Consider the following 13,814-nt stretch of genomic DNA (forward strand, 5'->3'; position numbering starts at 1 on the left):
AGGCTAAAGTTTTGCTTGTTTAGATAAAATGTGTATTTTTACTTCCTCACAATTAGCTCATCTAGCTTTGGCCTCTCAAACCTCAGCTGAAAAAGGAATCATCCATGAGTTTCATCTTACTGCTAGGTGATAGACAACAGAGTTATACAATTAGACAAGAAGCTGGAAAACAAAAAACCAAGAGGACCAGGTTTAGTTGCTATGGCACTGAGGTTAGCTAGCACTTAGGTACTGACTTGGATTGCCTGCAAAGGAATATAATCTGATACTCAATCATAAAGGGCTACACTAAAACAGAAAGGCTTCTTTTATTAATATTTAAAAACATATTTGAAACCAGGTCTGTATATGCTTTGTATTTGGTGAAAATAGAATTAAGTGGTTTCTGACAGTGAAACTATACTTACAGCTTTAATTTAACTGGGGATATTGTTTGTGAAAGAGCCGAACAGGCCTGACACTTAATGGGCACAACAAAAAATTTATAGCTTTCCCATTGACTCTGATATATTTATTTTCCAATAGTCAAATGTAATGGTAAGGATTTTGATAATAATGATACATATAATAATAACTATTGTTATCTTTATTGAATATTTCCTATTCTTATTGATTTATGTATATTAACTAATTTATTTCTTATAACTACCTTTGGAGATGTGTCATTATGTTCATCTTAAGGTGAGGGGACTGATGCACAATATTTTAAGCAACTTGATTAAACCAGTCCATTCTGAAGGAGATCAGCCCTGGGATTTCTTTGGAAGAAATGATGCTAAAGCTGAAACTCCAGTACTTTGGCCACCTCATGAGAAGAGTTGACTCTTTGGAAAAGACTCTGATGCTGGGAGGGATTGGGGGCAGGAGGAGAAGGGGACAACAGAGAATGAAATGGCTGGATTGGCATCACTGACTTGATGGACGTGAGTCTCGGTGAACTCCAGGAGTTGGTGATGGACAGGGAGGCCTGGCGTGCTGTGATTCATGGGGTTGCAAAGAATCGGACACGACTGAGTGATTGAACTGAACTGAACTGAAGTGGCAGAGCAGAATTTAAAGAATAGATCATTAGAAAAGACCCTGATGCTGGGGAAGATTGAAGGCAGGAAGAGAAGGGGACGACAGAGGATGAGATGGTTGGGTGGCATCACTGACTCAATGGACGTGAGTTTGAGCAATTTCCAGAAGTTGGTGATGGACAGGGAAGTCTAGCGTGCTGCAGTCCATGGGGTCACAAAGAGTTGGACACAACTGAGCGACTAAACTGAACTGATGTGTGTGTGTGTGTGTGTGTGTGTGTGTGTATAACAATTACTGTGCTATACATCTGAAACTAACACAACATTTTAAATCTTCTATACTTCAGTTAAACAAACAAATATTTTAGACTGCTAAGTCCTTAAGACTTCTTACTAGATGCTTAGAGTACATGCTTCCATTACTCCTATTATCTATTCATGTAAACTCTGCTGCCTGGTTAACGTTTTGACCTACTTTGCCAGGTCACTGCCCTATTCAAAAACCTTTGATTGCTTCCAGCTTTCTAGAGCCTAAGTAGCCACTTTGTGTCATACATATCAGCAAGCTACCATCCCCTATATATGGAAATGATAGTTATTTTTACGTCCACATCTATATCATCACACTTGAGCCTAAGTATTGTGAGTGAAGTGAGACAGAGAAAGTCAAACATTGTATGATATCACTTTTATGTGAAATCTTTAAAACAACAAAAAAAGGGTACAGATGAACTTATCCATAAAACAGAAATAGATATACAGATATAGAAAACAAATTTATGGTCACCAGGGGTAAGGGTGGGGAGGGATAATTTGGGAGATTGGGATTGACATATATATACTACTGTATAAATTACATAAATAATAAGAACCTACTGTATAGCACAGAAAACTCTGCTCAATACTCTGTAATGGCCTACAAGGGAAAAGAATCTAAAAAAGAATGGATATATGTATAACTGATACACTTTGCTGTTCACCTGAATCTGACACAACACTGTTAATCAACTATACTCCAATAAAAATTTAAAACTAAAAAAAAAACTATACCTTTCCATCCAATTAGAAAGGCTTTTTGTTCTTTGTTTTTGTATCTACAGAAAAGGCAACCACATTTTGCCTGTACCTGTAGCAGATTGCTTCCACCACTGTGCCCTTGGTATGTCATAACAATAAAGTGAGTTCTGAGTAAAGCTGTGCTGTGCTGTAATAAGTCACTTCAGCCATGTTCAACTCTTTGTGACCCATGGACTATAGCCTGAGAGGCTCCTCTGTCTATTGGATTCTCCAGGCAAGAATACCGGAGCGGGTTGCTATGCACTCCTCCAGGGAATCTTCTCTACCCAGGGATCAAACACACGTCTCTTACATCTCCTGCATTGGCAGGTTTGTTCTTTACCACTAGCACCACCTGGGAAGCCCTTTGAGTAAAGCTAAATTTACCCAATTGAAGAGACAGGCCATTATTCTGTGACTAAATGTTGTTGGCAATTAAATGTCCTTTCAAAACAAAATGATGGTGATGACGAGAAACAATTAAAAATAAAATCTTCATTTGGTGAATATTTAAAGTTGATTGTTAGACCTATCCTCAGTTCAGGCTTTGTTACTGTTCATTGCTTGGTTTATTTTTGCAAATGTCCCTACGTCTATGAAATCCCATGTCTGAGAACAATTAACTAAGACAACAACTTGACTTAGCAGAGTAAGGGCATGCTGTGACATTTGGCCTAGGGCAGTGGTTCTCAAAGTGTGGGCATGAGACGGCATGAGGGCACCAGGGTTAACTGGGAACTAAAGAGAAGTGCAAACCTACTGAATCAGAAGCTCTGGAGAGACCAGTCATCTCTGTATTTAAAAAGGCCTCCAGTGGATTCTGCTGCTGATAAAGGTTGCAGACTTTATCAAAGTTGACTGAACTCTCCAACTAGGTAGGGAAGATGAGAAAGTGCTGAGATAAAATATCTGGAGGTTTGTAAATGCCCCTCTAAGGTCATTTTTTAGTCCAATAATTCTTCATCTAATTTATTTTGTAGGGATTTGCCATGGTTATTGACTAATCAATCTTTACAAAAAGAATTAATTGAGATTTATTTCCTAGAGCCTACAGTGAATGTTTTTATAAGTGCCTATTCAAAATGGGATGTGGGGGGCGGGGTTAGTTGCTCAGTCGTGTCTGACTCTTGCAATCCCATGGAGTATGGCCTGCCAGGCTCCTCTGTCCACAGGATTTCCCAGGCAAGAATACTGGAGTGGGTAGCCATTCCCTTTCCCAGGGGATCTTCGTGACCCAGGGATTGAACTGAGTCTTCTGCATTACACTGCAGACCGATTCTTTACCATCTGAGCCACCAGAGAAGCCCCAAGGTAGGGTAAATGATACTAAATATAGACCGTAAGTGATTAGGCTTGTTACTTCTCAGGGTGAGAAAACAGTTGACCTAAGAAAGTTGGAGCTGAAGCTGTAATTGAGTGACTGAAGGATCTAGGGACCTGTGAACTCACTTTATGTAATGTCATTTCAGTCATTAGAACGAATGCATAGTTATTATAGTATTATAGTATAGTATAGTATCTATAAATTTCTATAGAAATTTCCATGATGTAAGCAGGTATTATGACTGTTTATGATAAATTATGCCAGCATTCCACTACTGTCTTGAATAGAAAATTAAAGTCCCAGCTAAGCTAAGTGAGGGAAATCCTAGAGATCGCTGATCCCTGAGAGAGTGTGAAACTGAGGTGAAAGTAATCAAAGTCACCCAGCAAGGAACATGAGCTCCACATGGGGCAGGATACAGAGAGAACCTGAACTTGCTCCTTATAGATTCTTTTATCAGAGAAAATAACCAATTCTGATGAAATAATAACTAGACCATAAACAATTACAATTTGATAGCCTAATGCTTCTTATGGTTTCAGGATTTTTTAAGATTAATGTAGAAACTTTTAAAATATTATGTTTGAGAAGGAAGAAAACTCGATGCAAACCAGCAGCTCTCCACACACACATTTCAGGTTTGGCCTATATACACTGTCAGCAATAAAGGATACTGGCAGCAGTAGACTTTCCTGACAATTGGAAGTGGAAGGAAAGGTGGGATGTGGCCTTGACAGTGGGGCTCACCCTCATCAGGCTGTGCCTTTTCAGCCATGTGAAGACAGACAGAGGGATGGAGGTGCACTGACCCCATTCATGATACATTCCCCCAATTCCCGGCTGTGTCGACTCAACAGACGTTGACTAAAAGCGTGCAGTATGCTACGCTAGACAAAAAGCCTATGAGAGATCAGGGCCCTCAAGGCACCTACACAACTATAGGGTAAGATGTGACTTGGTTCCTGGCACACACTGAGCCACATGCCCAGGCTAATTTGTGAGTGCAGATGTGAAGGGTCTGAGGAGAACTGTTTTCAGCTGTGAGCGATCTGGGGCCTCTGTCCTTGTTAGCCTTAGCATGAATCAGTGCTTATACATACACACACATACATCCCAGGCTTCTAGTTACTCCCTGGGAGGGCATTATGGCAGCCTCGACATTGAGCCTTCCCCCCAAATCCAGGTCCTCAATCAGGTCATAGCTGCCTCCCTTCCTGAGGAGCCAAAGATTGCCCCAGAGACTGGGATTTCCGTGGAAGTATAACAACCCTTGGCTGCAGCTATATCCATTGACAGAGGCTACGTTGTTATTGTTCAGTCACCAAGTCGTGTCCAACTCTGTGTCCCCATGGACTATAACCCACACCAGGCTCCTCTGTCCACGGGATTTCCCAGGCAAGAATACTGGAGTGGGTTGCCATCACCTTCTCTAGGGGATCTTCCTGACCCAAGGATCAAACCTGTATGTCCTGCTTTGGCAGGCAGATTCCTTGCCACTGAGTCACCTGGGAAGTAGATAAGACTATAGATCATCTCAAATCTCAGAGGTTGTTCCTATTTCTGATTCTCACTGAGTTTTCAAAGCAAATTAACCCCTTTGTTGACCTACCCACAGGGTCTAGGTTTCTCTCAAGAGGATCATGACCAACTTTTTCCAAAAAGTCTGAAGGGCAGTGGTTCCCAAATGTTCATTTAATTATTAACTACATCAAAATCACCTACAACATAAGAAAAATGCATTTATAGGAAACGGATCCAAGATTCACTTACCCAGCACCTTCTAAGATGGAGCTCCTAGTACATGTGGTTTTAAAAATTCCACAGGTGGTTTTGATGTGCCATGAGCTGGGAACCATTGCACCAGGGCAGTGGTTCTCAGCCTTTAGGGGAATCACCAGGAGGGCCTGTTAAAGTATAGATTTCTGGGCTTGATCTCCAGAATTTCTGAGTCAGCAGGTCTACACTGGGGCTGGAGAATTTAAGTCCCACTAAGTTCTCAAGTGATGGAGATGCTGCTGGTCAGGGATGAAGCTTGAGAACTACCATACTAGGGGAGGGCAGGGGCCAAGTCTACTGGAGACCTGGTTCCTGGCTGAATAACCCTATTACCCTGTTGACCTCCTATGGCAGACACTGCTCTTCACCCCCTCCCTTTATGCATTCTAGCCAAAACTTGATTTTTATGGAGGTAGTAATGCTCTCAACTAATAGAACTACATTGATCAGCTTCCCTTGAAGAAGGGGGTGGCTGTGGGACTAAATTCCAGCAAACAAATCTTAAGCAGAAGTTGTTGGGTGTGGCTTCTGGAAAAGCATATTAAAGCTGGTGAGGAGGAGGGTGATGGCTGAGCTGGCATTTTCCACCTTTTGCCCCTTGCTTTTCCTCTTTTCAAGCCTGGAACACAGAAATGATGATTGTAGTTCCCACAACATCAAGTTAAGAAAGCTCCCTGACAATTTAACACAGTAACATTTCTGCAGCAATATCTGTGGGTTCCACACACATGGGGTATGAAGGGTGGACTACATTTTATATAAGGGTCTTGATCATCCACAGATTTTGGCATCCACAGGGGTCCTGGAAACAACCCACACAGATATTGAGGGAAAGGGAAAAGGGAAAGTTGCTCAGTTGTGTCCAGCTCTTTGTGACCCCATGGACTATACAGTCCATGGAATTCTCCAGGCCAGAATACTGGAGTGGGTAGCCTTTCCCTTCTCCAGGGGATCTTCCCAACCCAGGGATCGAACCCAGGTCTCCAGCACTGCAGGGAGATTCTTTACCAGCTGAGCCACAAGGGAAGCCCAAGAATACTAGAGTGGGTAGCTATCCCTTCTCCAGAGGGTCTTCCTGACCCAGGAATCCAACCAGGGTCTCCTGCATTGCAGGTGGATTCTTTACCAATTGAGCTATCTGGGAAGCCCTAAAAAGTAGTGAAGACAAAAGTCGCTCAGTTGTGTCCGACTCTTTGCAACCCCAAGTCAATAGAATTCTCCAGGCCAGAATACTGGAATGGGTAGCTGTTCCATTCTCCAGGGGATCTTCCCAACCCAGGGATCGAACCCAGGTAGGATGTCATATATAAGATCAGGTTAGGCTCTGACATCAAACTTACAAAAAAAAACCTTTGGTCTCAGAAATGCTGGTATCACAAAGACGGTAGTTTCTGTACCAGCATCTTTGCTTGGAGCTAATCTTGTTTCATTCCCTCAGGTTATCTGTCATATCTGCCACAGTGTCTGTGGTTGTCATGTATACACTCCACACCCCCGCCCACCCCACACCCCCCCCCAAAATCTTTCCAAGCTCTTGCTTGTGGCTATTTCCACTGTCGTGGCCATTCAGGCTACCAGAATCTGTCCCTGGATTATCTTTTTTTTTTTTTTCTGGATTATCTTAATAGCCTTCTCCCTAGGAGGTCTGTCTCCCTCCAGATTGATTTCCCCAACTCTGCTTTGATTTGTCTCCACGCTGTAGCCAGAGTGGCCCCTATGACACAGAAATGATTGTGCTAATCTCCTGCGTAAAACATGTATTTGGATTTCTGTTGCCCTTTGGATAAAGTTCAGATGTCTTAATAGGACGTTACAAGCCCCTTGTTGATTTTTCAACCCTTATCTCTTGTCATTTTCCATGTCAAGGTCAAAGCCCCTGCCTTACTAAACTATTTTCAGATCTCTTAGAGAAAGCTATTTGCTCTTGTCTTTGTACAAGTTGTTCCCTCTTGGACAATATACTAGTAAAAATCATAACTCTTCCTTCAAGATAGAAACTAAAGCTAGTGTTAGTGTGTGCAGAAGCCTACACTAACCACAGCCAAAAAATCCAGGCCTGTCCAATTATCTTATTCACCCTCTACCTATGTTTATTTCCGGTTAATGCTTGATTCTTTTTCTTCCAGAATGTACTAGAAGAAGCAGTAAAGAAATAACTACCAAATAACAACCAAATTCAGACTTGTGTTGATTGACTATTCATACCTACAATGAAATATTTAATGTATTTCTTAAATTTTCTTTTTATAGCTATAGAAGTGATATAACCAAGTGATAGAACATTTGGAAAAAAAAAACAGAGAAAAGATCCATATTTTCATCATTCTATAAAACAATTGCTATGATTATTGTTGCCTAGAAGGTAAGCTCCCTGAGGGCAAGAGCTACACTTACCCTATTTACTGCTGTGTCCCCAGTGCTTTTAGTTTTGTTAAAAATGTAAATATCTGGATGAATGACTGATACATCACTTTGGTGTACAGAATTCAAGATTCAAACATATTTGAATTTTCTACCATACACCTATTAGTCAAATTTGAGAATTTCAATTACAATACACTTTACAGTAAAGTGTTGAAGATAATCAGAGAAAGATGGACCTGAGGACAGACTACAGTAGTAAAGGAAAGGCAAAGGAATATACTTTTTCAGTAAAGCTTTGGGAGAGATAAAGCAAGGAGAAAATCAAACTGACCCTCAGAAGTATTTGTATCATCAATGACATGGGTAGGAGGAGGACTAACATTGAAGGCAGGGGAGACACAAAGCAAACAAGAGTCACAAAACAAAAAGGCATCATGCACTTTCATGGACAGAGAGTCAACAGATGCCACTGCATACAGAATATATGCCATATCATCAAATAAAAATGTCAGTATCTGGTATGGACTGTAGGTAGAAGCCATCTAGAGAGGTTTCTGAGGAGCAAAGGAATGAATGGATCAATTAAATAACAATCTGTCCTTATTACCTTCAAAGGTGTCAAGGTCAAGGAAAATCTGAGAACTGTTCTAGACTGTAAGAAACTAAAGAGAAACTAAATGCAATGCAAGATTCTGACCTGAACACTTTCCATTTATTATTTATTGGATCCATTTATTATTGATTGGAAAACTCAGAGTTTAAAGATTCCATAGAAGTAATGCATCAACATTAATTTCCTAATGTAGATGCTTGTGTTATGGTTATGATACATCATTTTGGAGAAAAGGAGAAGAGTTCCAAATTGGGAAAGGAGTTTGTCAAGGCTGTATATTGTTACCCTGCTAATTTAACTTATATGCAGAGTACATCATGCAAAGTGCCAGGCAGATGAAGCACAAGTTGGAATCAAGATTGCTGGGATAAATATCAATAACCTCAGATATGCAGATAAGGCCACCCTTATGGCAGAAAGCGAAGAACTAAAGAGCCCCTTGATGAAAGTGAAAGAAGAGAGGGAAAAAGCTGGCTTAAAACTCAACATTCATAAAACTAAGATCATGGCATCCAGTCCCATCACTTCACGGCAAATAGATGGGGAAACAATGGAAACAGTGACAGACTTTATTTTTGGGAGCTCCAAAATCACTTCAGATGGTGACTGCAGCCATGAAATTAAAAGATTCTTGATCCTTGGAAGAAAAGCTATGATCAAACTAGACAGCATATTAAAAAACAGAGACATTACTTTGCCAACAAAGGTCCGTCTAATCAAAGCTATGGTTTTTCCAGTAGTCCTATATGGATGTGAGAGTTGGACTATAAAGAAAGCTGAGCACCGAAGAATTGATGCTTTTGAACTGTGGTGTTGGAGAAAACTCTTGAGAGTCCCTTAGGCTGCAAGGAGATCAAACCAGTCAATCCTAAAGGAAATCAGGATGATTATTCATTGGAAAGACTGATGCTGAAGCTGAAACTCCAATACTTTGGCCACCTGATGCAGAGAACTGATTCATTAGAAAAGACCCTGATGCTGGGAAAGAATGAAGGCAGGAGGAGAAGGGGACGACAGAGGATGAAATGGTTGGATGGCATCACCGACTCAATGGACATGAGTTTGAGCAAGCTCCATGAGTTGGTGATGGACAGGGAAGCCTGGTGTCCTGCAGTCCTTGGGGCCACAAAGAGTTGGACATAACTGAACGACTGAACTGAACTGATATGGTTATGTAGGAAAATATTCCTTTATGTTAAAAAATACACATTAAAATATTCAGAAAAATGGGACATTATGTTGGCAACTTAATCCCAGACATCTATTTTTTAAAAATTTTGTATACTAAGCTTGAAATAACTTAAAAAAAAATTAGAATCTTGACAGTTGGGTCTTGACATCAGTACTTATAAACTGCCCAGGTGATCCTAACTTACAACCAAGGCTAGAAACCACTACTGTAGAGTCTGCATTATCAACATTAAAGAAAAAAGGTTAGAGATTAGTACATGAACTATATTTAACCAAACTATTCCATTTTTTCTTTCAAAACTGACTTAGCAAAGGGTTTCGCTAGGCCAGACAAGACAGAATCTCTTCCCTACAAGTACCAAGTCTCATGGGAAATAATCTATAAGCAAAATAAGTGCTGAAATAATATAATTGTTATCATTTGTTCAATAAGTAACATGTGTTAGATACTATGCTCTCTGATAGGTCCAACACTGCTCTTATCTTCTTTTTACAGAATGAGGAATCCTAGGCACAATGAATTGGGCAATTTTCCCTAGACTCTAGGGCCTAGAGCACAGATCTGTGTTGACTCTTGACCACACTGACGTATCAGAGGAAAGGAAAGTGCTATGAAAACACACAGATGGACCTTTACTGCAGACTACAGGCATCAAGGAAGCTTAATCAGAGGAAGAACATTGATGTATCTTTAGATATGCACTCTATTTTCAATTTAATTACCAAAAATACTTTATTTCATTTTATTATTATTATTATTTTTTGCCACACCACTTGCAGGACCTTCACTTCCCTGACCAGGGATTAAATCCAGGCCCTAGTAGTGAAAGAACCTAGTCTTAACCACTGGGCAACCAGAGAGTTCCCTCATATCACTTTAAAAAAAAATTTCTTTAATGTAAACTTTTTATTTTGTGTTGGGGTATAGCCGATTAACAATACTGTGATAGTTTCAGGTGAATGGCAAAGGGACTCTGCCATACATATACATGTATCCATTCTCCCCTAAACTCCTCTCCCATCTGGGCTGCCACATAACAGTGAGCAGAGTTCCATGTACCACAAATACTTCTTAAATGAATTTCCCATTTAGGAGCTGTGCTGCTACCTCTCCCCTTTGGTGTGATTCTAAGTAGAATTCTGGGACAAAGTATATGAAAAAAATCCCATGGCTTTCAATACCTATTACCACATAGCTGTCATCAGCAATATAAGGGTATCAATATTACTGTAGCCTTACCAGAAGCGGGCACTGATACTTTAAAACTTCTTTGCCACTAGTAGAAAACTACTATTTCTTTATTACAAGTTAAGCTAAACATTTTCCATGAATGCTTTCTTGAAAGCATAAGTTTAATATCTTCCTAATTACCACCAATAGTCTCTGTGCATGGCACCAGCAAAATAACATCTTAGAATGTCTCATACTAAAATGAGGCTGTCATTTTTCCCTATAACCACAAAAGGGGCTGTCACAATAGCAGCATTCAATGACATCAGATTTTTACACTCATGCTAAGATCCTTGACCTCTACGACTTACTGTAAACTCAATGAGGACAGAAAAAATGTCGTTTGATTTTGAAATCCTAAAGTCAGCAACTTAAAATGCACTCTATAATTCTTTGCTGTAAGAATAACTAAATAAGATAATGGATAGTGACAAAATATAAATTGACACCATATTTTCTGAGCTCCACACACGTGACACAAATAAATTTAGCTCAGTAAACATCACATGAGAAAAAGGAGAACTAGGTTGTTCCTTCTTTCCATATAACTAGGGCACCCGTGACTCCAGTGTGCCAAGGACAGTTCTTATTTATACCTTTTGTTCTCACATCCTATCTGCTTAATTCTGGATTGGGCAACACACTTTATGGTCACTCTACATCAAAAGAATATTCCTTTCATGAATAGTAGATCTAAGTGCAAAGGAAAGCTCCTGTCCAGAGAGCTTGTCTTTGTGTCACTTTGAATTTCACTTTAAAAACCTATAAGCAGATAATTCTTTGGGCCTCACAGTTTTTTTTTTTTTCCCCCTTAAATAATATTTTACCACTTAAAGCTAAGTAACAACCTCCAAATAGTTAATCGCTAACTAACAGAATATCCCCTGATGGTATCAGCACACTTTATTCCATTTTGTTGATAAGAGAAGAGAAAAATGGGAAGAAAAAGTGACTTATTCCAGGGCACATCAAGTATGAATTATCAGCAAGGTGAAAGGAGGCTATTGGAGCTCCAGTCTCTGGTTTTTGATTAATTCTCTGAACCACACAGCCATTAATCTGCAATTAGATCTCCTGTGTAGTTTGGTATGAGATTTTACTTAGTAAATGGCTTTGTAAACTGCAGGCCATAATAACCTATTTCAAATTATATGAGCAAAATCACAAGCATACCTTGGATAATATTTTTAATGGGCATAATATTCATGGTTAATAATATTTAAATTTCACTGAACAACAGTCTGAATTAAAGCCTAATCTATAGTTCTAAGTTATCAGAAGGCAAAAGGAATATTTATAAAATAGGTGAAGTATAAATAGTTAATACTTTGGGTAATTAAAAACAAAATTGTTACAGTTTTACATTTCAGAAGTATGTATGTCTACGCTTCATTCCACAGTGCAGTTTGGATAAGATTTTAGCAGATTAACATCCCAAATTATAACAGTCTTAATGGAGCTAGCAAAGTCATTCTTTATAGCAACTAAAACAAAAACTCATAGAAATAAATGTAATACACTATGACTAAGACCCATATATAAAAGAGGCATACCATATATGCATTTGATGAACATTATTATACTTTGTCACACCCAGATTAATTTATAAACATATTGTAAAGTCAAGGTCCCACTGACATCTTGTGAGGGTGGGATAAGAAACTGGTAAACTCATGTAAAGTTCATTTAGAGGAATAAATTTCAGAGAATAAATAAGAAAACATTTTAAAAGTATAAACAAACTACAATAAAAAATAATACTTTTCTGGCATAGACCAATGGAATAAAATGCAAAGTTAAGAAACAGGCACAGGTGCATAAAGTATTCAATAAATGAAAAATAACAATGAAAGAACAGAAGGATTTAAAAAGCAATGTTATGACAGCTGACTCGATCCACACCTCACATCATTCAGCAAATAAATTCCAGGTGAGATGGGTATCTCAGTGTAAGAAAGCAAAACCAAAATATTTGGGAAGGCTTTTCTACATATTATGTAGAAATTATTATAATATTAGTACAATAATGATAAATTATATTAATTAATAATATTTAATATTTGATAATATTAAATAATAAATATTATAGTAAGTTATAATATTATTATTCATATAGAGGTCATTCTACATGACTTCAAAGATAAAAAGACTGATAGATTTGATATTAAACAACACTTATTGAAATAAATATGTATTAAGGATAGCAATCAGTTTTCTGCCATTCATGCTATAATCACTTAAATTCATCATTTGTCTTTTAATTTCATTTAGCACCTTGACACACAAAAAAATGTTTAACTATAAGAAGTTAAAAATACCAACTTTTTCTTTAAGGTCTCTTTCCTTTTAGCTGTGAAATCGTTTTCTTAACCCCAAACCAGAACAATTTTCACTTCATTTTCTTGTGATTTTTTTCATTGTTTATGTTAATTAAACAAATGAGAAGTCAAAATACAGCTTTCCCCTCTATTATTTGTTTGATTTGAGGATGTTAATTAACTTCTCTGACATGATAATGTCAGCCTGTTACAGTTACTGTTAAGATTAAAATACTTGCTATGAAACATTTTTCATATTTATTACAGAACCTATTACAAACAGCATCCTACAACTTGGTCTTTAACTCTGCAGTCTGAAGTTATCAGATGGCCAAAGAACGTTGTAATCCAAGAGTACTCAAAGGTTCCTTATACACTAGAACCGCTGAGATTATTTATGAGCTTGAAATATAAATAGGATATTTACCCTTCTTCATCTTACCTCTAATAGACCATCCTCTGGCAGATCTGTACAGTGGACAGCATTCTGGATCTTAGTTTTACCAAAGATTGCTCGGAGGGTTCCAGGGCGTAAATGTCGGGCAATTTCCTATTAAAAACATACTCATATATAAAGTCAGTCATGTAGTGTTAATTAAAAAAGTCACCAGCTATATGAAACACCTGAATTATTCATTAATGAGATACATGTATATGTTACTAGTAATGATTTTTCCTAGAAACAGCACGAATGCATGAAAACTGAGCAATAAACATTCTCAGTTGACTCACAAACTCACAAAACTTTCACCTCGCCCAATGTAACGTCCACTGTAATCTATGTTAAAGGCAACAATAATTACATCTCTTCTTATCAACAGATTATGGGAGTCACATAAAATATGAACCCAGTTCATAAAATACAAGTAAGAGACTTGTATTTTATAAAGACAATAGAGAACCTAACGACTTAATTTAAAAT

The 13,814-nt window shown here is 38.4% G+C and overlaps 1 protein-coding gene across 3 annotated transcripts in view; it reads right to left on the reverse strand.

The window, feature by feature from the left end:
- The window catches only part of NME7 (NME/NM23 family member 7), a 242,409-nt gene that overhangs the window by 41,875 nt on the left and 186,720 nt on the right, over positions 1-13,814 (reverse strand). For 2 of the 3 annotated variants that reach the window (XM_005690614.3, XM_005690615.3), the window contains exon 11: positions 13,335-13,442. The exons of the other annotated variant lie outside the window; for it this stretch is intronic. In XM_005690614.3, the coding sequence (XP_005690671.2) occupies positions 13,335-13,442 (108 nt within the window). The remainder of the gene's footprint in view (positions 1-13,334; positions 13,443-13,814) is intronic. 3 annotated transcript variants of the gene reach the window in all.

Source organism: Capra hircus, chromosome 16 (genome assembly GCF_001704415.2).
Source record: "Capra hircus breed San Clemente chromosome 16, ASM170441v1, whole genome shotgun sequence".
NCBI classification, from domain to species: domain Eukaryota; kingdom Metazoa; phylum Chordata; class Mammalia; order Artiodactyla; family Bovidae; genus Capra; species Capra hircus.